The sequence below is a fragment of the Gasterosteus aculeatus genome, chromosome 6 (assembly GCF_964276395.1).
Source record: "Gasterosteus aculeatus chromosome 6, fGasAcu3.hap1.1, whole genome shotgun sequence".
NCBI classification, from domain to species: Eukaryota; Metazoa; Chordata; class Actinopteri; order Perciformes; family Gasterosteidae; genus Gasterosteus; species Gasterosteus aculeatus.
Genome location: NC_135693.1, coordinates 5,552,669 through 5,570,164, shown reverse-complemented (window position 1 = coordinate 5,570,164; position 17,496 = coordinate 5,552,669). Strand labels below are relative to the sequence as shown.

The following is a 17,496-nucleotide window of genomic DNA, read 5'->3' as shown; positions in this document are numbered from 1 at the left end:
TGACATATTTTATATTTTAGAAAACAAAGAGGTTGAATTAGTAGCTCGATGGTTACTCAACCTTCATCAACGGATGAATGAAGGAAAGACCTCAGTTGCCTGGCAACTAATGTATTGGAAAAGCCGTAAAACCAGCAGTGGACTTAGCGTCATTGAGCTAATTCTTTTCTAATGGTGATCATGAGTAGATAACCCCTTAATGGCTCGCAAACCTAAACTAATATTCCTTGAACAGAGGAGCATAAAGTAGCCCGATCTACTTTAAAATGAACCCAAGGTCGCAGCACGGTTCAAGTCTTTGCAACGGCCTGAACGCGGCTGCTTCGATCAAATCTCTGGCCCTAACAATGCCTCGATGGTAAATGGATAGCGCTTTCCCGCTCTTCATACCACTCAACTCGCTCTAACGCTGAGCCGCAGTCGCCCCCGGGCTAACCTCTTCTGATGAGAGGTGCAGAGTTAGACTCAGTGCCCTAAAGTGACCAATTAGTCGGGGATGCACGGGACATGGTGGCCGTCGCTGGGGGGCATGCGGCGGGCTCTTTGGTCCGACGGGGCTGGAGATAACCGGCAGCGGTAGCCCGGGGTCATAAGGATCACAGGCGAACATCTAGATGGTGTCTCTCTCTCGCAGGACACGGGGGACACAGCAGTAATCTGCTTGTTGGTACAAATCCCCACACCCTGCACCCATTACCACAGCTGCACCCCCCAGTCTGACACTGGAGAGGACAGTCAAGGTGGGGTATGTTAGAAGTGGTGGAAGTGCTGGGCTTCTCCAAACGGGCCGAGTTTGTGCATTTTGGACAGAAAGAATCAGCAGTTCAAGTATTATAAGTAGTATGAGTATATCCCTTGTTTTACATTGTTATGCATTCAGCAGTCTGCATATACAGTTTACTGTGCTGGGGTGTTTAAAGAATGGATGCTACTCTTTACTGAAACCGTCCTGAGACAAGCCGGAGAGGTAACAATCAATCAAAACCAAGCGCTTCAAATCCCCTTGTTCCTCCCTTTTATTGGCTACCACCGCTTTAATTGTTCCATTCTGAAGCGTATTTGGGGTTGTTCACAAAATTGCTTTGCTTGTTCAGGGTGAAAACAAATCTCTGATCGATGGCTGCTCACCCTCCGCCCCAGTCTGTCTCCGTCACTGTGGTTACTGTGGCGTACACTAAGTGGGATGGCTAATAAGTCCCTGTTGGGTAACATGGCTGCATCCCAGCTAATCACTTTTTGAGACAGGATTTTCAAAGTGTGACCTCTTGTTTTATGCTAATCTGGGGCAAGTGGACGCTCTGCGTGTGGATGAGTGTGTGCTGTGCTCCAGCCTGCTCTGTAACATGCATATCATCTATCTGTTTATTTCGGTGATGTGGCATGGCTGACTGTGAGAAAGGCTTACACGTTGGTTAAGTGCAGCCATTAATCCTAGTTTTTGACCTTGGATCATTTTGCTTGGTTACAGAAAAGCAAAATATGTTATGTGCTTGGCGTCAAATAGAGAGTACACGAGGAAAATGTGTCCGATTACTGAATGGTTGGTTTAGGGACATTCTGCAGATTCTGGCAGCATCCAGTTGTGTGGTTGAACACGTCTCTGCTCAATGCTCCCTTTCCATGGCCGTGATAACGTGAGCCAATGAACAAAGAAACGTGGCGAGGGACTCATATGATGGCATTGTGCTTTGTTGGATGTGATCCATTGACTCTGCTGGACAATCACAGACCTGTAGACCTCAGATTATCTTGATTTTCCAATAAGCAGGCAACTGGAACCTTGACACCTTGTGATTGTCGATATACGCTGTAGGCTTGGGTAATATGAGATGATTGTTTTTGTGATAACGGTGAACACATGGCCATGTTTACAGTACAATAAATGAATATTGACTTTTTGATTTGAGGGCACTGCGCTGCAGACTTTTACATGGAATGTTTCTGTGAGTTATTAACAATAATAATCTGAATATCAATGTAATGATTGAAGCTATGAACTATTTGGCAAAGCCCTGATAATTCCCCTAATTCCAGCTAAAACGTTTTCCACTCTCCTTAAGGTATGTTGAGTCTGTAACCATGTGTCTCCTATAGCGTGTTTCTATCATCATTTCATGTATGGGAAAATTCACAACAGAGTCCATGCATTTAGCATTTAGTCCTTTATTGTATTTTTTTTAGTCATATGTCAGTTTAAACCACCTCTATTACTACATGGCTCAAGCCAGCATTGTATTACCGTCGTGCTAAACAGGCTCTAGAGTGACATAAATTTATTTCCCCTGTTTAACAGCTAAATGGCTGACGTATTGAGCGCAGACGCCAGGGGATCTCGTTTGCTCCCAGTAAGCTCAGATCATCATCATCTTTTTTTCATCTTATTAAGAGAATTGCCATTCCAATCATGGCCACCACCATCATGGCGCCGGAGAAATTGCTGCCTGACAAATGGTGCTGATTGAGAGATACAAGCCTTCTTCTCGTCTTTTCACTACGAATATGAGTCAATCGGCTCTGATCTCACTGCAGCGGGATGGGGGGGGGGTTGACTACGGATGGCACCTGCATTGATCCACACATGGAGGGGTCGGGGGAGGAGGGGGGAGGGAAAGCTGAACCGTCAGAGTGAGCTGACTATGGTAATGCTTCAACGGATCGATCAGAGGGATGTGCGTTTGAGGCACAAGAGTTCTCCAATAAATCCCCCGTCCCACCCGCGCTCACGTGTCTTGGAAGACAGCGAGACGGGGACAGAATGCCAAGCAGCAACTGTGGACAAACACACCAAGAGGGCATTTATACAACAAAAACATGCTTGTGCTGCATTAACAAATGACAAACCAGCTAGCTTGATCCCATGTGCATCACGTAAAAATTACTATTTCAATTATGAGAAACCGTTCTTTTTCTCACGACACTCAGGCTTTAAAGTAACCGTTGGAAATTTAAGCTCAAAGCTTTATCCTGTCCTTATTGTTAATGTCTTTAGTTGTTATTCACATAATAGGACACAATTCAAGTAATTGTGAAAGAAAACATATATATTTAGATGTACATATTTATTCAAATATCTTGACATTAGTAGTGTTGATCGTGAATTATTATATTTGATAATGCTTTGAAGACTTCAAATAACTTTATTAGGTCGAGGTTCTCGCCCAAAACAACAAAATTCCCTTTCATTAGTCGGAGCAATATTTCTTTTTAAATCAACACAAGACACATAATGTGTTCTTACCTTTCAAGTCTATTTTCCGCCATTTAACCACACCAACTGGGTGCTCTGCGTGCTGCTAAATCACAAGTGGCCCACAGCCAACACTGTGCCTGAACGCATCCCAGACAGAGAGGAATGAAGCTGCTCTGCTGCTCCTCCACACGAGGAGAAGAGGAAAGTCACACCCGGTCCAACACCCAGGAAGGGTTTGATATCATAGTAATCTGGATCTGAACCGGGCAGGTGTCAAAGCCATTGTGTTGCACGTCCAGCCTTCGCTCGGATGCAAGAATTTAGATTAAGCCAACGTTATGTGACTAAGAACAGCGAGCGGAACCTTCATCCTGGGTGTGTTTGGCTCGGTGAATACACTTATTAACGCCTTTGCCCTTCTTTCTCTGCATTACATGTACACAGACACACAAATACATGTACAGGTACTGCCCAGCACAACCTTCAACTACATCCAGTCACTTTTCTGTTACGCCTCCATCTTTCGTGGGTTTGCTCTGAAAAGCTGCAGATGCTTCGAGCTCAAAGGTATCATAACTGTACCTTCACAGACTACTTGCAATGACATCAGACATGCGGGCAAAAATATAATATCGTAAGTGTAATTAAAATGCCACAGCCCCGGGAATGAGGTTTTCATTTGAGGCAGGGAGTTCAGCATCAGCCCTTTGAGATAAAGATGACCACTAAAGCCATTACGGTTTTATTTTGTGCTGCTGCAGGATTAGCAGGAAGGGATTAATATGGTAAAAGAGGCCATACATATACAACTCTTCCTCTCCTCCTTTTCTGTCCCCTGTCCCCAGATCTGCTTGCTTTGCAAACATGCATTTCTGAGGTCAAAAAGTTCAATCTAAAATGAGACTATTGCATCTTCAGTAGAATGGTAGTTTAAATACATTTAAGCAAACCAATGCCTCTAAGAAAAAGAAAAAAAAAGATATATTAAATGGCTTTGCTTTTTATCTAAATCACTCTAGAATTTTCTTTAAAATGTGATTCTTGGCATTGGCATTATTTTTTCATGATGATTTGCCGTGCAATGTTCTCAGCCTTTGCCTCCAAACAGACGGCTGCGTCGCTGTGGTAACTCCATATGGTTGCGTTCGTCCCGCCTTACGGGACATTTGCCCGTGTGATGATGTTTGTGTTCATCACGATCGGTTCGCTGCCTCCCCGCATCATAGGTTGCATCATAGGCGCGTGTCCGTGGAGGTCATGCATCTCGAAAGCTCCGCTCTCCCTCCTCGACGCGGGTGTAGCAGTGTGAGTAGGTGTGGCGCGCAGGATGTCGCGATGGAGAAGAACTCCACGGGCTTTTATGTTTTGCAATCTCAAGCCTACACTCTCCCGGCGGTTTGGCCAATCAACTATACAATTGAGCCTGTCTTTGAAATCTTAACCAGTTTGATCTCTGCTGACGAGGAGGGGGAGAGGCTGGTTAATTGGGGCTGCAGGCTTCTCACTGTAGCATGTTGGACTGCCAAATAATAACCCGCGGCTCCCCGCGGCCATGAATATTCATCCTGATGTGAAGGCACTTAACGCCCTGCTCCGCCGGCGTGGAGGGAAAGTATCAAGTCAGTGGTTACCATGGAGACTCTTGGCTCCTCCCCCACCTGCCTGCCACTGAGTTACAGGAGGCAATATGGGTCCAACAAATCCCAGCGACTACACAACGTACGTCAAGGAAAGGACACGAGATGGAAAGATCACGCCTGTGTTTGTGTTGAGACACACGAGCAACGCAAACACGGCGGCATAATTATTTAATTCCAGCTAATTTATCAAGTTCATCTCTAACTGCAAACGGTCTGACAGCATACGTTTATGGGATCAATACCCCGGCCCTGGCTTGCCAAAAATTGAGGGATCGTCATAAACGGCACACGCGGGTAAAATCACAGCGAACGAAAAGTAATTGAATGATTCAATCTACGGAACACACACACACACACACACACACACATCAGTTCACATTCATTTCACCTCCGAGCCAAATCTCAAATTACAATCTGAGAAGGGCCAAAAGAGGCCGCAATTGTTCTACCTCCACTCCCCCCCCCCCCCCCCCCCCCGCCACACCCTCCCCTTCGCGTTCTCCTTCTTCTAATGGAGATCTGCTTTAATCGTGCTGTTTGAGTGGAACGCACGCTGTGGTTAAACCTACAGTGCGAGTTGTGACATTTGATATCAGCACGCGGGGCTCCGAAAAGAAACCCTCCACAGACACCGAATCCAGTGGGGACGCCTCAATGCGAGCTTTCATGGCGCTGTGCGTAGTTCGGATACAGACCTGTAGTCTGCTTGCTTTTATGAAGGGGGAGAGCTCTGCTACGCACGTTTATCTGATTACTCAGATTAGAGAATGTATCATTTGATTTTTGCTCCATGAATTTTAAACATTCTCCTGGTGCCCTTGTCTGGGTGACGGCCTCATAAAGTGGTCTAATGTAACTTAATTGTTACGTATTTGTAATATACTGTAGGCCGATAGCTGTTTAAAGACATAGTCCCTCCCAAAGCCTCTGAAAGAACCAGAGCTCTCAGATGTACTGAATCAAGGGGAGCTCATAAGTTCGTCCCCTGCGGCCCGATTCAAAGTTACGACATGCGTTTCAGCTCTCGGGCAGAGCTCGGACACACACTTTGTGTGACAGCCAACTGTTATTGCTGCACCAAAGGGCCGGCCATTAATCCTGTCTCCCTGCCCTGAGGCGGAATCAAACGCTTCAGAAGCGTGAGCGCAGGAGAGAAAACGCGGGGATAGTAAAACGCCACCTGGACCGACTCCAAGAGGTCCATGCGACTGTGTGTGTGTGTGTGTGTGTGTGCGTGTGTGAAACCCTTTCTCAGCCTCCAGCTAAAGGTATGATGTGGTTGTCTCTTCTCTCTGAGGGGGGGAGGCGTTTCCCATCACTCCAATTCAGCCTTATTCACAATCGGGCCAATTACACTTTAGCTGCTTCGGCAGTATTCATCATGTTAGTGGATAAGCGGGTAATGAATGGTTGATGGAGCAAAAGAATACATGAATAGATAAAAGGCTTGTGGGTTTGTCATTGGCTGTCTCTGTAGGCGCTCGCTGGAGAGACGTGTCTTCACCTCGAATGGACAACAACAAGAATTTAATTTAGCTAATGAGGCGTCCGAACCTTTACTGTGTCCGCTCATTAACGCTCGGAGAAAAGAGTCACAGGTGTCAGGTTTTCACTGGTGATTCCTCACAAACACAGTCAGCCCTCCTGGAGCATTGTGACGTGCGTGAATCGGCTGAGCCGAAGCTTCCGATGCTAAAACTGGGACAGAATCCCTTTTAAGGGCTCACCTTCATAACTTCACTGAAATGTGAACATGAACCCACAAGTATTGTAAGTAAGAAGCAACGGGCACTACGGGGGCAGTTGTTATGAGCGATGAAGGCAGATTTATGATGTTTTACCACACCAGTTTAAAAAAAAGGAGGAGGTTTGTATTTGTAATATAGTCAGTAAAAAGAAGCTACATTTGATTGTCTTTCCTAGAAGCCTAACCCGCCTTCCCACTCCGCATGGCCTCAGGACAAGGTTGATATTGGACAATTTGTTACCTTGTAATTTACATCTTACTCCAGAGGTTTAGTGCCACTGCAGAAAGAATTTTGCCATTTAAACAGTACTTAACATTTGTACGACAGTGTGAGGCTTTTATTTTATTAATTATTATTTATTTAATAAACCACAACCAAGTGCTCTAACTGCACAGACTTATCCATCCCCCTCCCTTTAACTGCTCCTGTCATGCACAGATGACAACATCTCGATAGCTTCTACGGAACCTTTAAAACAGTTGTGATCGAACATCATCTGAATGGCCACAGGGATACTTCTCAGAAACTATTGCAAGGCTTGATACCGCCTCGTTAGAATGTTATTTTGCTATTTGGCTGAGCCGGCCCTTTATGAATACATGGCTGATGACTCAGAGGAATGAAATCATGTGTGTTGTTTTTCTTTTTTTTTTGTGGGCCCAAATTGTTTCTCATCATTACAGTGCTTCCTGAAAATACGTGCTTTCAGGAGACATTCTGTGCACTGAGTCACGGCCGTCTCTGCCTTTACTAATAATGAGCACGTAGGCTACACTGACGTGGCATCTGCAGGCTGATGAGACATTTGTGGATGCGGAGGAAGCTGCCAGTGGAGGATCTGTGTATTTGTGTTAATGAATACTGGGAATTTCCCCCCCTAAGATCTGTTTTGTCTCCAAGAGTTGGCTCATTATCAATCAGCCCACAGCTAATATGGTAGTTATGCTTTTACGCACAATAAATGAAATTTGTGCCGTTTTAACCAGACACTGTTGTCCATCTGTTGCAGCGTCTGTTTGTGTCTCTGTTTCGGACGCTGTGATGTGGCAGCTTGAAGCAGAGCTGACGGAGGAGGAGAGCGTAGCAGACAGCCGAAGCACCTCTCCGCCTCTCTCCAAAGAGGCTGATTCCCTGCTTCAAATCTGCTCAAATGCCCCCCCCCCCCCTCTACACCAAACCACACCACCACTGGAGGAAGTGGACTCCTGTTGGCATGGCAACCGTATAGGGCGCTGTTTGAATCGCCGGTCGGTGCGAATGCAAACCTTCGAAAGTAGCTCCAGCTGAGGAGCGCACGCGGCGCCTCGCTAAATGTTTGCCGGAGAGCAAACTGTCATTTATCGTCAGAACGCTACGACTCCCCTGAAGTCTCCTGATGTCGACCTATTTGTCATGGTCACCGTGTCTTTGAGCCTGCCGATGATTACAAAGGAGAAATTATGCAAATCTCCCATCATGCTCGTCAGCAGTTCCTCTGGACCGAGCTCAGCGGGCCGGCCTTTGAGCCGAATATATTTCATTTATATTTCATTTCCAACTCGCCGCCTGTGCAAATAAATACGTTTATCTCTCCGCCAGATATATCTACAAAGACACAGAGCTGTGGCTTTTTCTAATTTTGGATTACGCAACAAAGACACACTCACTGGCTCTTAATTTCCCCCGTCTTTGTCTTAAACACACACCGGCAGTAATCCCCGCTCTGAAGTTAAGCAGCCATGTTTAAGCGTGATGTTTATGCTGTGACTTGGCTCCGCCCCCCCCGGGTCAAACACCACTGTTGTGTTGTGCCCTCCAGCCTGTTTTCCTTTTTTTTCTTTTGCAGCTCTCTGGCTCTGTGAAGCACGGCCGCGTATCAAGGTGGGAGGAAGGAGGGAGATGGAGGAAAGGAAACAGCTCAGAAAATAGGAGCTGACATTCACCTGAATGTCCTCTGTAAGGAAAGAAAAAATCATGGGTGGGGGGGGGGTATGGAGGTGGTAAGGAGGATCCCGAAGCCTGAGCGAGAGACGGAGGAGAGCGTGTGATTGTGGTTACTAAGGCTACCGCATGCGGCCCTGTTAGAAAGAGAGGGGCGCGGAAGGAAGGTCAAACGGCCGAGGTGCAACCAGCTAAATCAACCCTGAAGTGCTCGGCTTCCGCTCGTGTTTGGTTGAGGAAGTGTAGCTGCTTAGGTTGGTGAGGAGGAACATAGATTGTCACCAGGAACGCACACCCTTTGGGTTGTAAATCGCCTTGAAACGCCACATGAAAGAGGACAACAGACGTCGAAGGACACATGTGTAGGCTACCAAGATTTCTTTCATGTGAGTTGTATGTGGGGTCGGGTACCAAAAACCGGTGGCAATATGCAACCGGTACCTACTGGAACTAAACGCAACGCAGATTTTGGTGCTTCCTTTTGCTGCCTGTGGCGATTGAAATACATTACTGTGGTGACTCCGTCCTGTCAGCGGGTAACGATAGCCTACCGTTTCTAGCTAGCTATGGCTAGCTACAGCTAGCTATCAATAGTACTTAATAGTTTGTATATTGTTCAATTTGAAGAAATTTGAACAATATATGAAAGCCAATTTAAAAAGCATTTCTTTAATGCATGTTTTGTGCTTTTTAAAAAAAAAACCAAACAATACCTTAGTTGTAGGCCTGGAAAACCCCACCCGCACCACCGAAACACCACTCCACCCGCGACTGGAGAGGTCTCCTGGCCCCTGTGTTGGCCGCGGGGCATCAGGCCCCTTGGACAGCCTGATGGTCACCGAGGATCAAATCCTCCCCGCCTCTAACTATTGATGTCTGTATCGCACGACGTCTCTGAAAACAGACTGCCGAGCTCAAGCTGTTTGGAGGGAAATGATGCAACGTAAGTTTTAAGGCAAGGATTCTCTCAAGAATTTCCTCCTCCCCCTACACACACACACACACACACACACACACACACACAACACAGTGCGGAAAGGAAATCAATAGCCTTTCAAGAGCGAGTCAATGCAGCAAGTAATAGCGAACCAACCCAATGCTTTAAAATCACCACTAGCTCGCAATCCACGGTGGAAGTAATGTAAAGCAATTGTGCTTAAGCACGCCGTCGTTCTTTCAGCAATACGGAATTATTTTCCTGGATGAAAACACTCCAGAGGCTTGTATCTGAGGGGGGGGGCACCAAGCAGGTCACCGCCAGGGCACGCCGCATTTAGCAAACACCACAACACCAGAACGCGCTATAGGAGCTCTTGTTTAACTTGATAAAGACGTTCGTCCATGTTTCTGCTCGACATTGATTGGGCGGAACGTCTGACTAAGCAGCTTCCCGTTAAGGGCACTTTATGGGCATCCAAATCCCTCTTGGTCAGGAAGCTTCCCTCCCATTGAGGCTCAGAATGCTGATCCCTTCACACTGTGCGGTGACGTGATTGAAAGCATAAACAGACTTTGGTTTTTTAAAGTGTCCCGTGTTACACAATGGATAACTCCTCAGCCCCCGTCATTGGCATTATTTTCCATTCATTGGATGAAAAAGGATTATTCTTCCTCCTAGAAATCTGTTGGACTAGTAATGTCTTAATGACCACAGCTATTTCATTAAAAAGTTGGCATTTTACGTTTCTACATCCCACGGATATGTTGAATGTGAATGGTTTCCTTTTTTGGTCAGAGCAAAAGATTATTTTATATAGTTGTTAAATTATGTTGTTTATGACATAAAAATATGCAAATATGTTTTTAACTTGCTTTAAAATGCTGCAATGTTTTTGTGTTTTGTTTTCTTATGTTTTTTTTAAGTTACTTTGCTCTATTTTGTTAACTTGTGTCATTGAATTGTTACATTACTTTGCAGTGTTGGTTTGTATAAATTATCCTGTTTAATATGATTTGATCATTTATGTGGCTACGCCTAGTTACATCCTTAAGTTATGTCTAAGTTTTGTTGTTTACAGTTGTTACGTTCTGTTGCTATGCAATGTTGTTATTGTTGCGTTGTTGGCCTCTTCTTTTAACAGTTTCTTTCTAACTTCAGCCAAAAAAGTTCAGCTGTCTAAAAAAACCCCATTATCAACAGGCATTTTCTAGTTGGGTGATGAGGGTTGTATGAAATGTAGTTATGAAAAATCTTCGCTTCTGCAAACATTGAACGTATCCTGTTGTTTGTAGAAACACACGCTGGCAACCTTTCAAAAAACAACTGGCCATGGGAAGCACACTGTAGTCCTCTGTGTCCATGTATTTGTCATGTTGAGCCCGTCAGTGCAGTTTTATCACCTAATAAAATGCATGCAGTGGAGGAACAACCAGACATGCTGACAGTGGCACTTTGGAGGCTTTTTTTTATTATTAAACCTGATCTTCCGGCAGGGTTAAGTGCTGCCTGTCGCGTCCTAAGCGCAGCCTGTCACCGATCCACACACCCTTGAACAAAGTTTCTGTCCACCTCAGGCGTCCATTCACTGAAGATTGAGGCAAAGTTCCTGCAGCTGTTATCTTGCATTTCCAAAGGGCAGGATTCTGATTTTCGAGCTGATTAGCTCGGGACAGGAAGGGCACAGACCCCGGACCGCTCATATGTCAAGTGTTCAACGTGCAACATAAACAGCTCCAGGTTGGATTTGGAATGAGAATTTTGGGCTGCACGTGGTATTCTTGTAGACAAAAATGCTAGTGCCTACACATTGAAATACCCAGACCATGCTTTTCTCGTGGAAACCATTTCCCCACCAAATGTTGCCCGGGATGGGGCTTTCTTTGGAGGGTGGAGGGGGGAAGGGGTTATAGTTGGAGGAAAGAAGATAAAGTTAGACCGGTTGTCTCTTTAAATCAAGCTGCAGTGTTGATGTGCCCTCAAGCTGAAATGGTAAAAACCATTTCCACCTCTGCGGCAGGGAGCCCGACCAAATAGGCGCGCTAGAGCTCCGAGCGTGATTCTCATTCCCTTGGTCACTTGCGGTCTATGGTCGCCACCGCGCCTGGAGAGGAAAAGCTACTGTCAGTCTTATTCTACGGGAGTTGGCGGGGTTTTTTCTCTGTCTCCCTGCGCATTCAAGAGACATTATTTAATTTTTTTCTTTTCTTTTTTTTTGGTTCCATCCGCAGAACTCCGTGGCAGTCGCCTCAATCCATTTACCGCTGGCTGGTGCGCCGATTTCCTCCTCTGCGTTGCAATCTGTTGATAACTCCACGTGCCGGCTGCAGTTTATCGTGTTTCGCAATGGGAAACTCTTCCCTTGCACGGGGAATTCGTCAAATCTCGCCGACGATGGGAAGCGCAGGAGCGTTTCGACACCAGTTGCTTTCACAAAATTAGGTAAGAGGAAATCCATTTTATTACCATGATTCCATCATGAAATGTCAACACTGCACTATATTGCCAACATGCTTGCACGCGTATACGCACACACCATCTTAGCGGTTTGCTCTGCGCAACACGTTGACTCACGCGCTCCGCAGCCGTGGCGTGCACGTTGCCAAAATAAATCAATGACTTTCTGTTATTTGCTTTCGTCGCACGCGCGTTCACGTCACTCTCCACTTCACTGATGCACTCGGGGCGGGGGGGGGAGGAAGAAAGACTTTCTATTTTGAGTCCACTTGCAACACTTAACGCAACAGTCCGTCTGACACTTGAGCGACGTGTACGTGTGGCGCGCTTGTGCCATGTCGGACGCGCGCACCCTTCTCCACGCTCCTCTGTTGGCCACGTAGCACTTACAGACTTTACACTTGGATTCCCTAATTGAATATCTTGCCCCCCCACCTCCCTCCTCTCCTCCGCGCAGATGGGTGCAGCCTCGGGAGCGCCGTGCACTCCGTTACCATCGCTCTCAGGCACTTCGCACTGGGTGTAGACCCCACCGCCGCCTACTGGGATTTTGACCTGCTGGATGGACACGGTGGCTGGAGGGCAGAGGGCTGCCACATAACGGGCTCCGGGGGCAACACGACCACCATTCATTGCACCCACCACAATAACTTTGCCGTGCTAATGGTGAGTAGTCGACCGTGTGGTATACGGTGTCATTCATTTGTAGCACCACCATGCCCCCCTCCCACCCCACCCTTCCCCACCCACATGAAGTGTCTCCCACTGCTTAGGGCCTTTTTATGGATCCAATGAGTATTTTTTTTCTTCTTTTCTCCACCACCACCGCCACGGGATAGATGGAGTCACATGTTTTAGGAGGCGCATCGTGCAGGGGACCTTTAGCGGATCCTCTATTGTTGCTCCTCGGCAGAGGGGAAGGATTTGTCAAATGCGCTACGGGGATTTATTGGCTTTGGAGTAATGCGCTACGCTAAATTCGCCCTCTCCGCCCCCCCCCCCCCCCCCCTCCTCTCCCGCCACCCCACCCCCTTCCAATATCCTGGAAATGAGAAGTTGCGTGTGTTGTATAGTCTGCCACATTTTTTTTCCTCTTCCTATTTTTTTTTCTTCTTCTTCAAAAAAAGCAGCGCATCACCAGCTAAAATAATCGCGAGGCGCGAGAGAAGGAGCGCCTCGTCGGGAGCTGCTCGCCTCCGAGCGCAAGTGGCGCGCTAATTGGTCGCAACCATCGCAAAAGAAAAAAAAGCCCAAACCAGACCAAAAAACATGTTGGACTGTAAAGCATAGCTTCGCTCATCGTGTGTCTTCACGCCGGGACGAGATGCTTTCTCCTGACGACGTCCCGCCGCTCGCGTTGATTTCATGAGGATAATACACCAAAAGCGCAATGGCATCGCTTCGCCCGGTCGCTCCGTAGAGCCGCTGCGCCTGGTCCGCTCTTTTTTGGATGAAAAGAAATCCTCCGGATGTTTACCGAAGAGTGGGATTCGTTAGACTGGGAGGTCAGTTCTCAGCAGAGCATGAATTTACCCCCCCCCCCCCCCCCAAAAAAAAAAGAAGAAAAGAAAAGTGTTGTGCTTGAGATGTCGCTGCTTTCCGATGTGCCTTTTTTTATTTTCATACCTGCATATTTTATGAAGCCGCTGGACAATTCGGTTGTTGTTCATGTGTGGAGGAGAGGGGGGGGGGGCGCATAGGAATGAGACAGAGTGGGGCATAGAGGTAAAGCGGCCGGGGGAAACGACACGAGGTACTGTGTGTGTGTGTGTGCGTGCGTGTGTCGAGGGCGGGGGGGGGGGGGGGTCTGTAGAGAATGCCAAGCTGTTTTCCGATTGTCATCGTGCATGTATTCGTGCATGAGGGGCTTAATGGCAACAGCGCGCCGTCGGTGAGCGCCTTGTGGCTGTCGGAATCAAAGCAGCAAGGCTAAAAAAATTTTTTAAAAAGCATTTACACGATTGGGTTTTTCTGGCAGCGGATGAGTGATTTGAACTTCAAGACACGTCCCGACAACTCGGGGGTCGTCACAGCGATGGAGAGACAGCCGTCACGGGGAATGTCCACATTCGCGCTCTCATGCGGAGCGCTTGCGCGCCTACTAATGCAGTCACCACACCCGCCTGGTCTCTGCAGTGCCCGAGAAAAAGCCCCCTTATTTACGTACTCGTGACATCATATCCAGCCCCCCACCCCCTTTTGGCCTCATCCGAAAATGCGTTTTATTGCAACAAGGACCCTTATGGCCAATAGGGGTTTCTTCATCAAGTACTACACCTGTTGCATAATCGGTTGGTGTCAAAACAGAGAACGGTCCAGATGTAATGTATAGTATTTAGGAGCCCCCGTTAGCGGATTTGTTACTGGTTTCAAGCAGAGGCGTTTGCTTTGGTGTTCTGAGGGGAACATCAGACGGGACGAGTCACCAGTCCCACACTGTGACGGCACCGGCAAAGTTGACAGCCACGTTTTCTGCAACCCCCCCCCCCCACCCCCCCCCCCCCCCCTCTGCACCGGCAGTCACATGATTCCGCAGCCATTATAGCAGAAACACCTTCTTTGCTTCTGAATGATGCAGCTGAATTCCCCCTCAGAACAGCTGGCTGCAACATGCAGCGGTGCAATTCCTCTCTCCGCTGCTTGTGTGATGTGGTGCACGCTGGCAAAGGGGGGTCAGCCTCAAGGCATGACAGCGTTGAGAAAGGAATAATGCAAATCATTTCAAGGAATATGAATGGAGGGGGTTGATTGTGCGTGTTTGTGTGTGTGTGGAGATGATTAGTCCACTAAAAGGCGTGACAACCCAATACAATCGTCCGAGGTTTTGGGGCTTTAAGCGGTAGGCCTACTTTAATGGGAATCTTTTTAACTTGGCTCAGGAAGAATTACACGGTAGAGAGACTCCCGCTGCCGGCTTTGTGATCAGAATGGCGAACAGCCCGACTTGGGGACGGGCTCTGTGTGGAAGAACTCGAAGCTTCTGTTTTTTGGCATACATTAGACAGATGATTACAAATCCATCGTTTAGCTTTTTTGGCGGTAAAAAGCAGCGTTTGGAGACCCGTCATGCTAAAGCTGTAGTTGTTGGTTTAATGTGTGGGTCAGGCAGGTATCGACCGCCTCTGTTCAAGGATTTCTATTTTTTCTCTTTCTTCCCTCCCGCACTGAGCTGAACTTGAACCGTATAGAAAGCAGCAGTTCCAGATTTCAGCACCGGGGACAGTTCCCATGCATCTCCCCCCCATTGCATCTCCCGGCTTTCTCACTCAGCGGCCCTGTGTCCGTCGGAAGGGAGGGCTGACTCACTGGTTTACAGCAATGCAGCCTCATCATCTGTCTTTATCCCTGGGACAAGTCTCAACATCCCCTTCGCCCCCCTTTTAAACTCCCCTCCCAAAGACAGGCTTCTCCTCCGTGTGACCACACCGTATTCTGCACCTTCTGACCGCCTCCTTCAATGTATTCTTCCATTGAAGCCATAACATAGATAAAGGAGCCCCCGCATTAGATCGCTGCCACGCTCCAGACTGTTTAATATGCAGGAGCAGACCTTTAGAACGAGAGAGACACACGGAGGGGGTGGCTGGCTTCCTGTGAGTATCCAATCATAACAAAGACCCTAAGGCCACGGGCCAATAAGGGAAGAGCTGCTCCGAGATGCATTCCCATACACTGGACAGGATTTAATAAATGTGTGGAGCGAAGTGGATTTTCATAGAAACCGGAGGCTGCGTCAGAGTAGAACGGGTGACGTGTTGCTTAAACAGTCTCATACAGCGTGGATGGGATTGTCTTTGGTAGCGGGAAGGGATGGTTGTTGTTGGGGATGATTTATGCGGGGAAGAGACAAATAGATAAAGAGACAGTACAACAAATAGTACTTAAAAAAAGGGATGCAGATGCTTCCCCAAGTGTTGCAGACCTGAGGATTCTAAGCATTTGATTTGCATTAATAATAGTAATTTGCTCATCAGTTTATTGCTGAAATCAGCTGTATATGCAACCTCTCTTGAAACCTGCCCTTCAGATGTTTTTGGGATAATCCTCACCCGCCAACGGCTGTTCCACGGTCTTAAGGTGTGTTTTCAGGCGACTTCACCCGACAGTAATGGAACCTGGTCTGACGTCTCTCAACTAGACTCAGGATTGCAACAGACAAATATTTTAATAATCACTATAGAGCTACCAATTACTTTCTCATTTCATGTTTTTAGGTATGAAATGAAATGATAGGGAAGTAAATAGCCTTCAACGTTTCTCAAAGACCGACACAATGCTTGACCAACAATGTAAACGTTGCAAAATGTGTTGTTGTTGGTATGTGTTGCTGTCCAACAGGCCATTAATAAGTCCCTTCCACAAAGAGAGCAGAACAGGACCCCCTTAAAAAGCATTTGAATAGCACCACACTACGATAACATGAAACGGGCTCATTCCGAGGCTTGGTGGCCTCAGTCGCTGAACCTACCGGCTGGAACTGGCCGAACAGACCTCCACCTTGAACCAAACCAACCAGGGCAGGATCCCATCTTGTTGCATTAGTTCTCATTGGCTGAGCCTGCCACAAGCTCCATACCAGTGTGACCAGCCGACCACACGGGCCTCGTCTCCCACAGGGAGAGATGGAACGTAACCATCCGCCCACTCTCCTCTCACCGGGATGTGTGCAAACACATGAAACGTGAACAATACTATATCGGCTCGCTTTTTTTTTGGGGGGGGGGGGGGGGGGGTGCGAATGTTTATTGCTTATTCAATTGTTATTTTTGGCACTCGAAAGTTAGTAAGTTGGAGGAAATGAGGGATGAATATATGGCTGGAGAGTGGAGGAGATACAATTACAAAGCTTTCTGCGCATCAGCGGAGAGGGAACACCGATTGATTGTGATTACATTCCTTGAAAAAAGCATCCTTTACAGATTGTTTACTCAAATTCAATCCACATTTGGTGCTTTCTCGATGGGCAATTACCGCCTGTGCACACATACTGTAAGTTGTGCATGGTACGCTGTCGCTAATTGAAAATCACCTCCCGGCTTCTTTCACATCTCCTGCAGAGATGCAGAGAGAAAACTGCTCCTTCTGAAGCAGTTTTTCTTGTTTGCATGTGTTTTTCTCTGTCTTGCTTTTCAGCGTGTAGCCGTCTCTGAGCTGTCCTCATTAGTCCTTTGTCCACAATCGCCTCAAGGTGGACATAACGAGACAACAGGCTGTTCTTCCCCACCCCATGTGTGTGTGTGTGTGTGTGTGTGTGTGTGTGTGTGTGTGTGTGTGTGTGTGTGTGTGCAGACTGCAATAGCATCAGAGATTGGGTGAAAAGTCAGACAAATAATCCAGCAGATGAGCACCCATATCATCACTGCTTTGTAAGCTTCAGAGGGGCTGGTTCAGTAACCTTTGGCAATGCATCCTTATTCAACAGTTTGCATGATTTATGAAAAGTCCCCTTGTTTTGTGCGTTTTCCTGAGCATGAATGAATGTCAATATCCAGTAGTTGGCCTCCCACCCCACCTTGTATACTTGTTCATGATTGCATGGAAATCATTAAATCAATTTCATGGGATATCTACGAATGATGAACGTTGAACAGAGCCATGGCTTCT

At 47.1% G+C, this 17,496-nt stretch overlaps 1 protein-coding gene across 1 annotated transcript in view; it reads left to right on the top strand.

Moving 5' to 3' along the window:
- Positions 1-17,496, top strand: part of adgra1b (adhesion G protein-coupled receptor A1b) — a 122,381-nt gene that overhangs the window by 64,560 nt on the left and 40,325 nt on the right. Inside the window, exons 13-14 of the mRNA XM_040178809.2 lie at positions 11,667-11,877; positions 12,350-12,558. Coding sequence (XP_040034743.1) covers positions 11,667-11,877; positions 12,350-12,558 — 420 coding nt within the window. The remainder of the gene's footprint in view (positions 1-11,666; positions 11,878-12,349; positions 12,559-17,496) is intronic.